Source organism: Pseudorasbora parva, chromosome 15 (assembly GCF_024679245.1).
Source record: "Pseudorasbora parva isolate DD20220531a chromosome 15, ASM2467924v1, whole genome shotgun sequence".
NCBI lineage: Eukaryota > Metazoa > Chordata > Actinopteri > Cypriniformes > Gobionidae > Pseudorasbora > Pseudorasbora parva.
Window position 1 is genome coordinate 19,733,124 of NC_090186.1, and position 15,370 is coordinate 19,748,493.

Below are 15,370 nucleotides of genomic sequence, written 5' to 3' on the forward strand. Positions count from 1 at the left end.
GATTAGTTCAGAAGCTGTTGATTTAAATAAATTATTTGGATGTCAATTCTGATTTATTTGTCTGATTATTGTATGAATTTTGCTTGATCTTATGCACTTATTTGATCAAAAGAAACAACAGTAATATTATGAAATCTAAAAAAGTTATTATAAATTGTAATATATTTCAAAATGTAATTTATTCCTGTGATGGCAAAGCTGAATTTTCAGCGTTATTACTCCAGATTTGTGTCACATGATGCTTCATAAATCATTCTTTCATCATCTCAGTTGAAAACAGTTTTTGCTTAATATTTTTCTGGACGCAACATTTACTTACTGTATCATACCATAACTTTTGAAAAATGTAATGCATTATTGAATAAAAGTTTTTTTTTTTTTAATTCTCTCCCAGATAATGCTGTTAATTATACTGGTAACCTTTGAACTAACTACACTAGTAGTGATTCATCAAAATGATTCCCTCTTCGTTGCATGGAGAAAAAAAAATCATATGGGTTTTGATCAAGTGTGAGTAAATGTTGACAGAAATATCTTTTTTTGTAAAACTTTCCTGTAATGGTTTGTTGAAAACATACTGAGATAAACCTGGAGTGGAAAACTGTGGGTGTGCTGCTACTAAACTGTGGGCAGACGACACACATAATGATCCATTACTATCATTTCACAGATCTGATAAGGGGAGGTTTACTGTAATAAATGTGTTTTTTTTTTTTTTTACCTAGATGGCTGTCTAAACTCACCCAGGCTTCAAATGAACCTGAGCCTACAGACTCAACCAACGGAGGTAAAGATTTACAGTTTTCACACCACACACACGCAGAAGCCCAGTTAATTTTTGAGTAAAGGCAAACCTGACTCTTAAATAGCTGCATTGTCATATTGTGACTGACTGAATATGTCTGTGAATATAGAGTGCTACAGTGAAGAGAGCGATGATGATGATGAAGCAGACGCCTCTGAGTTGTCTGTGGAGTACATGGATCAGCTGACCCCTGGCTCTCTGCATGTGAGTGACCACACTTTGTCCAGACATGTGAATAGACTGCTAACCATAAGTGTTTAACACCAAAATATATCTCCCCTAATGCTGGCGTCCTCATTGCGGTTTATATTTGTTGGCTGTTGAATGTAAAACTAGGTGAAACAACCTAGTTGGTCAGATGAATGCATATGATGCATTTGCGCATAAACTTCCATTCAAAAATGCAGGGTCAGATTATTCAGAAAGCAGACATTACATTTAATCAAAAGTCAATCAATCAATCAACTTTATTTATATAGTGCTTTTACAATGACGATTGTTTCAAAGCAGCTTCACAGTGTTAAACAGGACAACATTGCAACAAAATTTGATTTGGCTAGTTTAATTTCGCTAGTTTATAGACTTAAATATGACCAAATTAATACATTTTATTTGTATATTTAGTTGAATAACTTGGATCATAATTTAAGTGTCCCCAACTGAGCAAGCCAGGCCAAAGGCGACAGTGGCAAGGAACCAAAACTCCATCAGGGCATGATGGAGAAAAATAAACATTAGGAGAAACCAGACTCAGTCGGGGTGCCAGTTCTCCTCTGCCCTATTATTAAACAGTGTATAATTATTATTCTGGCAACCTTGCAGGTCATAAATCATATTAGATTAAATTTTGGGTATCACGCAAGAGACGGGTTTATTTAGGATGGCGCGTCAATTACACAAGAATATGAATACTTGAAAGATCGGAGTTATTGCGCCGGAGACGGGTTTATTGAGGATAATGTGCCGGTGAGGCAAATTCAGAGGAGACACCAATTGCAGACACTCCAGGATGTGTTGGTCATGTCCAGACGCAGGTCCACCATCTGATCCGGACACGGCCTGGATCTGGCCGACTGCAGTAAACCTCGGGATAAACAGAGAGACTAACATTAGCGTAGATGCCACTATTTTTATGATGTAACGAGTACATCAGGTGTTATGGGAAGTGTTCCCAGTTCCGGCTGACCTAGTTAATGCAGCCTAACAATCAGTCAATTGATTTGAATAATGAAAGTTAAAAATGTTCTATGTGTATGCCATAGTAAAGAGATGTGTTTTTAATCTAGATTTAAACTGACAGAGTGTGTCTGCTTCCCGAACAATGCTAGGAAGACTGCTCCAGAGTTGAGTTGCTAAATAGGAAAAGGATCGACCGCCTGCAGTTGATTTAGATATTCTAGGTATTATCAACTGGCCAGAGTTTTGAGACCGCAATAGACGTGATGGAGTATAACGCGTTAAGAGCTCGCTTAAGTACCGGGGAGCTAAACCATTTAGTGCTTTATAAGTAATAAGCAAGATTTTAAAATGTATGCGATGTTTAATAGGGAGCCAGTGCAGTGTTGACAGAACTGGGCTAATATGATCGTACTTCCTGGTTCTTGTAAGAACTCGAGCTGCTGCGTTTTGGACTAGCTGGAGTTTGTTTAATTAGGCAAGCAGGGCAACCACCCAGTAGAGCATTACAATAATCTAGCCTTGAGCTCATGAACGCATGTACTAACTGTTCAGCATTTTGCATTGAAAGCATGTGCCGTAATTTAGATATATTTTTAAGATGGTAGAATGCAGTTTTACAGATGCTAAAAACATGACAGTAAAAACATTTATAATCTCTCTCTCTCTCTCTCTCTCTCTCTCTCTCTCTCTCTCTCTCTCTCTCTCTCTCTCTCTCTCTCTCTCTCTCTCTCTCTCTCTCTCTCTCTCTCTCTCTCTCTCTCTCTCTCTCTCTCTCTCTCTCTCTCTCTCTCACTCACTCACTCACTCACTCACTCACTCACTCACTCACTCACTCACTCACTCACACACACACACACACACACACACACACACACACACACACACACACACACACATATATATATAATGCCTTAGTGAGCATAAGACTTTATTCCAAGATATAAAAAAAAATCTTAACAACCCCAAACTTTTGAATAGCATCTAAGAATTAGTTAGAAAAAGCTATAGTTTTTTTTTTTTTCATATTGTCACAAGTTTCTTTGTTGAAATGTTATTTATATGAGATTTTGAAGGATTGCTGTTATATGAAATATTTTTGTGTGTGGATATCTCAGGGTTGTCTCCCGCCTCCCTCCTCCTCTTCCTCTCCATGGCAGGACTTGTGTAAACGCACAGAGACTCAAAGCCCAGACAGTGAGTCGTGGCAGGAGATCAGCTCAGAGGAAGACCCCATCCTCAAAATACAGCAATTCAAAGGAAATGACAGTGAGTGAAGACTGGAATGAGAGTGCTACATTGTACAAAGCTAACTTTAAAAAAAAACGTTTAAAGAGAGAGTTCACCCAAAAATAAATGTTGTCATAATTTCCCCACCTATTTTAAATGAAACCTGATCAAAATTTTCAAGAAGTTTATAAAAACATTGTAAAAGTAGTCCATATTGAATCACAATTTAATGCAAATCTTTGGAAGTGACACGATAGGTTGAGCTGCTGTTGACAATATTTCTTTGACGTTGCGGGATATGTGACGTCACACTGGCAAATACAGTCGGATATGACCGCCTCTAGCCATACGTGGTAATGACCAGTGAAATTTACCTGCAATAAAAAAAAAATCTTGCCATAAAAAAACATGTTATGCAAAACAGGCAGTTTGACACCAATATTTTAGATGACAGTTAAAACAAGAAAAAAATAAGAAAATTACAAGAAATAGCACAAATAAATTATGCATGTGAAATAAACAGTGCTTATCAGCTAGGTTTTTCAGGTACAGAAACTGAATAAAGTAGGCTAATCAAATGTAAAATAACACTGCCTAGTCTTCACTGTATAAATCAAACAGATGTATCCTTATTAAATTTACAAAAGTTATTCAGTCAAGAGCAGCGAGTGTGTTTAACATTAAAATTGCAGACAGCAGCAGGTATATTAGGCTGTCACTTTAAAGGTGCTGTATGTAAGTTTTTCATTTTACTAAAGCATAAAAATTCCATATGCTTGCAGATATATAGGATACATGCTAAATTCACCCGCACTTGTTTCTCAGAAAAACAATGCTACAGCCAGTTATTCTTTTTTGAAACCTGCGTTCCCAATTTACCCAATAGTATTTCGACACCACGGGTTGCCAGCTGGTGGAAAACGCATCATATTGCAGCCATGGAAGCCAGCAAATAAACATTGCAGATTCTACTCGACCTGAAAAGCCTCGGCATGCATCTAAAAATCTCTATGAATGTAATAAAGGGGTGATTGTATGCGATTTCACTTTTTTAACTTTAGTTAGTGTGTAATGTTGCTGCTTGAGCATAAACAGTATCTGCAAAGTTACAGCCCTGAAAGTTCAATGCAAATGGAGATATTGTCTTTTAAAGTTATAGCAGTTTATTGCCTACAAAAACGGACGGTTTGGACTACAACAAGCTTCTTCTCGGGTTGGTGACATCATAAACCCTTGCTTTTAACATAAACACTGTGACTTCTGCCTGTAATGGTAAGGGGCGTGGTGTTTCTGGACAACCTGTGCTTGGCACTTCAGCCAATAAAAATACATGACACTACATTTGGCCATCTAACCAATCTAAGACCATTGTGTTTTTCGGAGGGCTGGGCTTCATGGAAGCAGGAAGCAAAAGAGCCGTTTAAAGGACAATGGAGACAGCGGTGTGGAATAAAGGTCAAATGTAAGAAAAATACAGCGTTTAAAAAAAAAAAATGTATTAAGAAATGTTATACTGCGACCCATAAACACAACCAAGCCTAAAAAAAAACACGGAACCACCCCTTTAAAACACAGATCAACGTACTGCGTGGCTTTCATTGTCAATTGCGCTCACTTCTGTTTTGCGTCCTTAAGCTGAGGACAGGCAGTCTGAGGAGGCAGGGGTGGGGGAAACAACTCCAATATTTAAAATTGGGACTGCAATACTCATTTGAACCTATCAATCCTGCATACCGCACCTTTAAGACTGAATGCACAGATCCAATATACTGATACAATCTGTACACATGCATCTTTCTATTCTAACTCTATTCTTTCTAATTATTTATGTTCTTTGAGGATATAACCAATGTTTACTATGTTTTTGTTATATGTTTATTAGGATACTCTGCAAAATGGGTTTTTTTCAAAAGATTTTGTGAATATGTCCATTGAAGCACAATAAGACGTGAAAAACAGCTCAAATTAGTATCCATGAGCTGTCTGAGACACTGCTTTGTGGCTGCATGCCTCAGATATTTAAACTTCTCACACATCACCCAAGTAATGAATTGAGTATCTGCTCGTGTTTGAATTTTTGAAATGGCAAAACTTAAACTTTCGTGACGATGCAGCACTGGACCATAAACTCACGAGTGTTGTTCACGTTTATTTATGTGTTCTCACAACCAAGGTTGTATTATTAGAATTCATACAAATGTAACCGGCCAACTGGCGATTGACACAATTTCATATACTCACAAATTTTTACTTGAATTTGGCAATTGGTGAGTGTTAGTATTAGGCCCTTATACATCATTGCACTATGTGCACTGGCATTCAGTGTGTATTTGAATGGTCTATAGTTGAACCCATTATAATCACTGATGCTGTCTACACTTGGGTACAGTATACAGATGTGCATTCAGTTCCTAACATACTCCACCTGCTTGAATCTGTCGACAATAGGACAAATTGAAGCGTAAAATAATGTTTGCTTTGACACGTCCAGTTTAAAAAGCTCATTTGCTCATTTCTGTCCAGACTTCAGAAGGATAGTGGCATCAGAAACCAATGGATGGTTTATAATGGTGTCCTAGGCGCCTCTGAGGATTATATTACTGGACTGTAAAACACTTTTAAAAATAATTTTAAAAAATGGTTATCCAGTTTTTATAAACTCCTGGAAAAGTCATGGAAATCCATTGCTGAAAGTTTAGTATACTGAAAATTGGTTTGTAACCAAATACTCCTAATATTGTTTCATCAGGCCCACCATCTGATGAGATGGAGATGTTGTATCTTCACCTAAAGGAGGCGAGTCTGTCGCCCACAGGAGCCCTACAGCCATCCACCAAACGTGACTTCAGGTCCTCCTTCATTAGACGCTGCAAAAATGAGACCGTTAATGAGAAACTGCACCTCATTCGAGTCTTAAACAGCACTTTAAAGGTGAGATTGATGTCTATGTGGTCATTTTAAATGTTCGAAGTTTCCTGTTTTACTGTTAGCCCTAAAAGGGTTAATCTCAATGGTAATGAATTTACAGGGAACCTATAAACTGCTAAAATTATCTAAATTTAGTCTAATTATATACTTGTTTATTAAAACATACAGACAGTTTTTGTAAAACATACGATGTTGACAATTAGGTTTATAGGGAATTTGCTAAATGTTTCATAACATTAAAATCTATTGGATGTTAGATTCAATATGGAACTATATGTCTGTCATAAAAACGGTTACTGTTACAATGGTAAAAAAAAAATTACCAGCAGAGTATTCAATACCTCAGGGATACTTATTTAAACTGGGTCATTAATGTAGAAGAAATGTGAAATTATTTTTGAATTTGGTGCCTTCTATACTGAGAAAAGACAGAAAATGTAATTTTGTCTCATGGGGATGAAAGACAACAATTCCCAGAATTCTTCGCTGCCCTACGAGGCCACTCCCAAACCCACCGCTACTGAATCACTAGCCCCGTTTTCTCCCCCCTAGACCTGCAACTGTCTGCGTTTCCACCGTGATCTAAAGTTCTGTGAAGATTAGGAAAATTACTCTGGTGATGTAGGACTGTTCGCGACATCTGCTCCTCCAAGCCAGTGACAGACAGTAATCATTTTTGCGCGACCGCAAAAATGAACAAAAAAACGATGACATTTTTTGTACCGATTGAAAGATTTAGTGGACTGTTTACATGAAACGTTATCTAAACTGATCTGGTGTTTACATGTGATGACTTTCATTCGCAATAATTTTGTGGCATGCAGTTTGTCTGTCGCATCAAAAATGTCAACGCTTTTTCTCCACCAGCAGGAAAGTGTTAACTGTAGCCATAGCAACTCTTAACAGCCACCAGGACTAATACAGTATTATTTAAGCTATTTATTTGTTGTAAAGTGTAATAATCATCTCAGAAAAAAAAAAACTTCTGTCAGGCGCAGTTTCAAGTAAAAACTGCCCGGGGCAATATACGCTGTGTCATTATTCCAACATTATCTTCATAACTTACGAAATAAAAGTTTACCCCTCAGAAAAATGAACTTTCCTCTCTTGTCAACATGAGCGCGGCGCGCGCTGTCACGTCATGTAAGGACGCACACTTAAAAGTAATTGGTCAGGTCGTTTACATGGTGAAAAATAGACTGTAAAAAAATGAATAACGAGTATGGAAGAGATTCAAGCTGTGCTGGTTATGTATAGGTTTACTAAAGAGGTAATTAACAACGACAGAAAAGAGCACTAATATGGAGATTCAGCAGAATGCAGCATATTTAGAAAGCTTGTAAAGCTAGATTTAAAATGACAATGTATATTATTATCAGCTATTACGGACATTGAACGTGAGATGGCTGAGACGAACGCGCGCCATCAGACAGAGAGCAAGACTGATATTTACTGAACGTAGACCGTACCGAAAAAGACTTTTAAAAATGGCGGTTGAAATGAAATGCTAAACTAATCAGCATGTTCAGCGCCCAAGTCCCGCCCTCGAAAGTTCCTGAACTTTGAAAAAGTACTACCTCGTGAGCAGGGCCGTTTGGAGGGGGAAATATTTGCCTGGAACTTCATTTAGACCCTGGTTCCTGCGGTCAAAACTCACTGAGTACCACCCAAAGTTCCTGATTCCTGGGTAAAGTTCCTGCGGTGGAAACGTGGCTACTGTGACTGGATCATTATCCCACCAGGTTCATCTTCATAAAATCAGTTCCGTTAGAGAACAGACGATCATTTGAATATAATCCAGGGTTAATATACTAGAAAGCCATATGCTAATTGCTGAAGTAACCCTTTAAAGGTGCACTATGCAACTTTCCGTCCACTGGAGGGCGCCTATTCAAAACAAAGGCGTAGTTTGATGACGCAAAGTGTGAATGCAGCATCTTGGGAAATGTGGTCTTCACATCACAGCCGGTGGAAAATAGGACTCAGGCAGAAATCACGTTCATGCATGCGGTTATTAATGTTACTGTTGTGTAAAACAGAGCAGGACCGAGTGTTGTGGACCTGAGCACAGCTGCTGGAGCGATTGTTAACCTGTTAAGCTGATTTCTAAATTTCGAAAAAATCCTAAGAAATGTATACTCAGACTAAAACAAATACAGTTTGTGAATCCTTTGCACTAAAAGCATAATTATGGTCTCATTTGAAAGCAGACAGCTGGCAGTTTACTGTAAAGTCAAAATGATAATATTTTTTATAATAAAAAAAAGCTATAATAAGCTTCAAAGTTTTGTAAAGTTATTAGAAATGTATTTGTATGAAATATCTTTATGAAAATAAAATTGAAGTGGGCCTTGGAGAAATCTAGAAATGCACTACAGCTAAAGCCACAAGTCTGACCATGTTATATTTCAGATCTGAAGATGATCAGTCTAAAACTCTGAATTTTATTAAACGTTTTACAAGATCGTTTCATGTGATTTTATTTTGAGATATCTCTGAAATATCAACTGATGTTTATTGCCACATCTTCTCAGCTTTCATTCTCTATTTTGCCTCTATTGTTTAGAGGTGCAAACTGCCCCATTCAGTTTGTCTCCCCAACACATATTCACACTTCTGCGGACTGGTTATGGCTCTAATTATTATTCTTTTGTCTGCATTATAATTACTAACGATTCTCTATTCAAACTGTTCTATTCAAACCTCATTTCTAAATCAAACCTCTCACTTTACCCTCACTGAGACTCTATTGAATGCATTTCGTCCAAATAAGCATTTCAGTAGTTTTACATTTAGAAAATGTTCATAAAAATAAAGTATTTACTCAGTGGCAGGTGCATCTAGGGCAAGCTAGCATGTTAGCTTAGCACACCAGCAAAACAACAATTTATACGATTAAAATCATGTTTTATTCAAAACTTGCTTCATATCACTTTATAATTTATAAGTCGAGTGTTTTATATAAAAATATGTGATCTCATGTAGCTTCGGGTCAAAAAATCTGACAGAAAATATACAATGCTAAAAGCTATGTGGAATAGCATTGCATTATAAATATCATCTATTATGAAACCACCCAACATGGCATAAAGAACACAGACCAACCATATATTGCCGCGATTGTGTGTTTATTGTCTTAAAACGTGTCTATCTGCATAAAATAGCCATCTGACGATCGCTAGAAAGCAGCTTTGGTCATGTCAGATACTTCCTGAATGTCACATGGTGTGTCTGTTCTTCATGTGTTCCATAAGGGGTGAATTTTCAGTAGTACAGCTTTCCAGCGCCCTCCGGCTGCCAGGATGAATTGAAAACACAGCATATCACAGTATACTGCGCTCATAATCACACATCCGCGGATTTTGGATAAATATTGAATAAATAATACTTCTCTGTATAGAAATTTGACTCAAACATGTGAGAATCTATCAATATTTCTCCACATCTGCACACATTTGAAGTAAAAGCCCTGAGGGAAGTTGTTTTGTCGAGTGTCTTCATGACGACCAGAGAAGAGTTTTTTATGAATGGGAGCAAATGACGCGCATATTACAACCAAAAGGTAGCGACGCCCAAGATCATATTCATAACTCCTGGCACATATTAACACATTACGGTCATTATAAGACTTTGAGAATAAAACAGAGGTAACAAAATTAAACTTTAGTCTTAGATCTTTTTAATGATGTATAGTTTGTCAAGGTAATTACTTACATCTGATAGTAATTTTGAGCTAATTTAAGCAAAGAGAGTTTCAGCACGTCCTCGTCCTCGTGACGCTTATCAGGTTAAACAAATACCCGCCTCGCGAATACCGGGACTTTTATTATGATGTGACAGGACACAGTCGCCGGGCGCCTGCACTGAACCGCTCTTCTGGTTATGATTTTGAGGTAATGCAGCTCTGTTTATCATATTAGATACATTTAAGTGTGTTTAAAATGATGTTATGACGTTACTCCGTGCATTCACTTGTTCACACTGCTAAGAGTAAAGCGCTCCTGCCAAATAAAAGCCGAAACCGAGGGTAGCGCAGATATGATGCAATTGACAGGTGACTCCATCAAACGCAATGCTGAAACGTCCCGGTCCTTAGTTAAAATAGCAATTTTCTCACAATTTACAAATAGTTGGAAACATTTGGGATATTGTAGGTACTCAACTGAACAAAATGTATAACACCGGCCTAGTGGTTTTTGGATATTTTACTGCAAAAATACTACATTATGCACCTTTAAGTTGACTTGCCTAAATAATTTGTTCTGCACTATACATGTTTACTCAATAGTTGACCTGTCCCAATACCTATTCTTGCGCCACTCGAGAACGCATGTATGTGGCAGGAAGTGTGTGCAAGACTGTCCCAGGGTGGAAAAATGTCAAAATGCAGTACACTTTACAGATACTGAACCATTACTAGAGATAATGTGAATTTAGAGAGGTATTTGACCATTTATGGTCTACTCTATGCATCTGCTGAACTATTAAAAAAAAATCCCCCACGGGGGATGCTACTCTACAAACCACCAACAGAGCATATAAAATACAAAAATAAAAATACTTCATAAAACATCACCAAGTAAAATGCTGCAAAAATGACAAAGCAAACAACAATTGTAACACTTGAAGGCTCAGTTATTAACTATTAGCAAGTTGCTTATTAGCATGCATATTACTAGGATATTGGCTGTTTATTAGTACTTATAAAGCACATATTAATGCCTTATTCTGCATGACCTTATTCTACATCAATTAATCCTACCCAATACCTAAAAACTACCTTACTAACTATTAATACGCAGTAAATTAGGAGTTTATTGCGGCAAAAGCCATAGTTAATAGTGAATGTGTTCCCCATAAAAAAACACAATGTGTTAAAAACGTGCTAAAGTGTTACCACAACGATAAAATCAGAAATGGACTGTTAGTGATCCCATTTAGACACTAGGGGTTAGTCAAGGATTTGCAAACCTGTTTCACATAGCTCAATCCATGCAAAGCTTTCCGGAAAGTCTATTAATCTATTTCAGAGTGACCGTATGAGATGAATACATTTGTTTCTGCTCAACTCCCTCTATTGTTGCAGACATTATATGTAATAAACTGATGCATAAATGTATTAAGTTTACAGACACCGTAAGGTAGTAATTATTATCATCACGCAATATTGACTGGATCGGAGAATCATCTTTCTACCAGTCATAAAGAAATTATGGTTTTATTCTATTTAAAGAAATATTAGGTAAACGTGTAAATACCTATTTCTCGAAATCTGCGCACTTTTGACTTTTAGTTTGTAGCCGATGTTCTGTACAAGGCACTGTGATCAAAAATAATTGGAGCAAATGAGATTTGAATATATATATACAGGTTTGTCTTATTTCATTCAAAATATAATTAATTACTGATTGATTTTGCATTTCTATCCTAAATTAAGAATAATTTGTTTCATTGTAAACGGTGGTCAAATATCAAAGCCATCTAATACTTCAAAGCTCAAGGTTAAATCAGAATTAAATCAAAAAACTTTAATAGCAAATGGCAAAAAATGGTCTATAGAAACTCTGTTTCTACAGAAACAGTTTTACAGTAAATATTCTGATTTAATCTTGAGCTTAAATCAGAATATTTATTGTATGAGGCATAACATTATTGTGACTCCTATGATTGGTCATAATCATAACATTATGATTCCGAATATTGTGTTGGTCCCCCTTTTCCTGTTAAAACAGCCCTGACCCATCAAACCCATTCCACTAGATCCCTGAAGGTGTGCTGTGGTATCTGGCATCAAGATGTTAGCAGCCGAAGCTTTAAGTCCTGTATGTGGTGAGGTGGGGCCTCCATGGATCGGAATTGTTTGTTCAGCACATCCCACGCATGCTCGATTGGATTGAGATCTGGGGAACCTGGAGGCCAAGTCAACACCTCAGACTGGTTGTTGTGCTCCTCAAACCATTCCTATAGCATTATCCTGCTGAAAGAAGCCACGGCCATAGGAAATACTGTTTCCATGCAATCAGCTTGTAAAAGTGCATTTACCATTATGTGACCCCTTTAAAATATATTTTAGTTTGATTCGGTAACGAGCTAGTTATATTTATAAGGCAAAGAAAATGGGTAGCATCGATACATGTTTTTCCAATAACATCAGTTATACTGTGATGAAGATGAATTTCATGTAAGATTCATAACATATACTGTGTTTTGCATGTAAGAGTTTTCATGATGAAAGCATTGTTTATTAGTAACTAAAGCTAACTTGGTTCTAAAAAAAGTTCCTGGATGCGGTGTACTATCTTTTACACATGCAATTTGTTATCTAAAGTTAAATTTAGCAAAATGTAACACGACAGCAATCAACTTGAGCTAAGCATATTGAGTATTTATCATCTCTACTAATAGCTAAGTGTATAACAAATTTAAGCAGACAAGTGGTCTAGTGCAAAGGCTACAAGTGTGGGTGTTGGGACAGGCCCAGTATTAATAATTTAGGGGAGAGGGGATGTTTGATGCATGCCAAAATGCATATTGTTTTATTTAGTACAGTCTTATATTTTACGTTAAAGATGTTTACATATAGTCAACAAAACAAAAAAATTTGCTTTAAAAAAATTTATGGGGGGGCATCTTCGTCCCCCCATGCATTGTTTCCGTCTGGAGCATGAGTGAATTTTTAAACCTTTTTTTAATAGTTGTGTTTGATGCCTGAATTGTCCTCCGTGTTAAAAGATGGATCTCTAAATCATACAGTCATTGCTGGAGAGGGTCAGAATATGCAGAAGATGCTGGAAAAGTTGATGTGTTAGCAGGAAAATGGGCACATGTAAGGATTTGAGCGAGTTTGACAAAGGCCAAAATGTGATGGCTAGAAGACTGGGTCGAAGAATCTCCAAAACTACAGCTCTTGTTTGGTGTTCCCGGTCTGCAGTGGTCAGTATCTATCAAAACGCGTCCAAGGAAAAGGAACGGTGGTGAACCGGCGACAGGATCATGGCTGACCCATGTGGTTCGATCAAACAGATAAGCTACTGTAGCTCATATTGCTCGAGAAGTTAATGCTGGTTCTGATAGAAAGGTGTCAGAATACACTGTGCATCACAGTTTGTTGTGTATGGGGCTGCATAGCCACAGACCAGTCAAGGTGCCCATGCTGACCCCTGTTCACCTCCAAAAGCGCCAACAGTGAGCATCAGAACAGGACCACAGAGCAATGAACAAAGGTGTCTGATGGATCATGTTTTCTTTTACATCACGTGGATGGCTAGGTGCTTGTCCGCCGCTCACCTGGGGAACACATGGCACCAGAATGCACTATGGGAAGAAGGCAAGCCGGCGGAGGCAGTGTGGTGATTTGGGCAATGTTCTGGGAAGCCTTGGGTCCGGCCATTCATGTGGTTGTTACTTTCATAGTAACACCTACCCAAGCTTTGTTGCAGACCATGTACACCCTTTAATGGAAATTATATTTCCTATTGGCTGTGGCCTCTTTCAGCAGGATAATGCACCCTGCCTCAAAGCCAAAAGGGTTCAGGAATGGTTTGAGGAGCACACAAATGAGTTTGAGGTGTTAACTTGGCCTCCAAATTCCCCATATCTCTATCCACTCGAGCATCTGTGGAAAGTGCTGAACAAACAAGTCTGATCCATGGATGCCCCAACTTGCAGGACTTAAAGGATCTGCTGCTAACGTACTGGTACCAGATACCACAGCACACCTTCAGGGATCTAGTGGAGTCCACGCCTTGACGGATCAAGGCTGTTTTGGCAGCGAAATGGGGACCAACATAATATTAGAAAGGTAGTCTTAATGTTATGCCTGATTGGTGAAATATCTATTATTATTTGTTATTGTATAAAAGGTTGAAACGGCTATGAACACAAAGAATATATTTCTAAGTAATTTGCACATGCACAACTAGTTTTTTCTTTTTCTCATATCTGTCATTGACCCTAGTCTACAAGCACTAGATGGCAGTATTGATAAAACAAACATAGCTGCTTTACTTTGGGAAATTATATGTTAAAGGTGCCCTAGAATGATTTGAAACAGTATTTTGAATTGTTCTCTGATATCTAAATAGAGGGTATGTGGCTTATTTAAGGTCAAAAATTGTCCAGATGCGGTTTTACAGGTCCATTTACAACCCTAGAAATTGTCCCTATATGTAGGCTAATGCTCTGTTTTTGCTTTCTTTGGAAGGGTCGTAAGGTCCTTATGATCTTAAGGTCCTTCTAAAGTTCTGTTCTGATTGGCTGTTTCACTACACGGCTCAATGACAGCATCTATACCTAAAAACTGTCTGTGGTGAATTAAAAGTTGTTTGTTTGCTCTGCCCATTTCAATTGTTGCGGTATCCGATTGGTAATAAACCTCAACCATGACTGTTGACATTTTTCATCTGTGGGAAGGGTATGAAAAAACCTCACGTCTCCTGCACAGCCTCGATCATAACATTTATTTCCATGATTTGCCGTGTTCACTATCCTCGCTTGATGCTTGTTTACCTGCTGAAGTCCCGACGGCTGCGCAGTTCCGCCTGGCAATGAACATTGACTGACATGCAAATGTTGGGGGCGCACATACCAATGATCCCAGCGATTGCGCCACAGGTGGCGTCATGTTGAAAATAGCTTGTTTTTCTGTGGTGTTTTTCACAAACAAGATTTACATATGAAGGAGGAAGCAATGGTGTTTGAGACTCACTGTATGTGATGTCCATGCACTCTTATTTAACTATGGCAAGGTTAATTCAATTTTTCATTCTATGGCACCTTTAAAGGGTTAGTTCACCCAAAAATGAAATTGTCATAAAATTGATGAAATTGTGACCCACCCTAATGTTGTTCCATACCCGTAAGACCTCCGTTCATCTTCAGAACACAGTTTAAGATCTTTTATATTTATTCCGAGAGCGTATCCAAGTGTATGCACACTATACTGTCCATGTAAAGGTAATAAAAACATCATCAAAGTAGTCCATATGTGACATCAGTTAGTTAATTAGAATCTCTTGAAGCATCGGAAATACATTTTGGTCCAAAAATAGCAAAAACGACGACTTTATTCAGCATTGTCTTCTCTTCCGCATTTGTGTTCAAACCTCAAATAAAGATTCAAACAGTTGTGACTCAGTGAATCGATCAATGATTCAGATCGCATGTCAAACTGCTGAAATAATGTGACACTGGAGATCCGAATCATTGATTCCTTCACTGATTCATGACCGC

General features: G+C 37.8%; 1 protein-coding gene across 1 annotated transcript in view; it reads left to right on the forward strand.

Moving 5' to 3' along the window:
• Positions 1 to 15,370, forward strand: part of ipcef1 (interaction protein for cytohesin exchange factors 1) — a 53,246-nt gene that overhangs the window by 36,194 nt on the left and 1,682 nt on the right. Inside the window, exons 17-20 of the mRNA XM_067416958.1 lie at positions 726 to 787; positions 915 to 1,009; positions 3,100 to 3,250; positions 5,961 to 6,142. Of these exons, the coding sequence (XP_067273059.1) occupies positions 726 to 787; positions 915 to 1,009; positions 3,100 to 3,250; positions 5,961 to 6,142 (490 nt within the window). The remainder of the gene's footprint in view (positions 1 to 725; positions 788 to 914; positions 1,010 to 3,099; positions 3,251 to 5,960; positions 6,143 to 15,370) is intronic.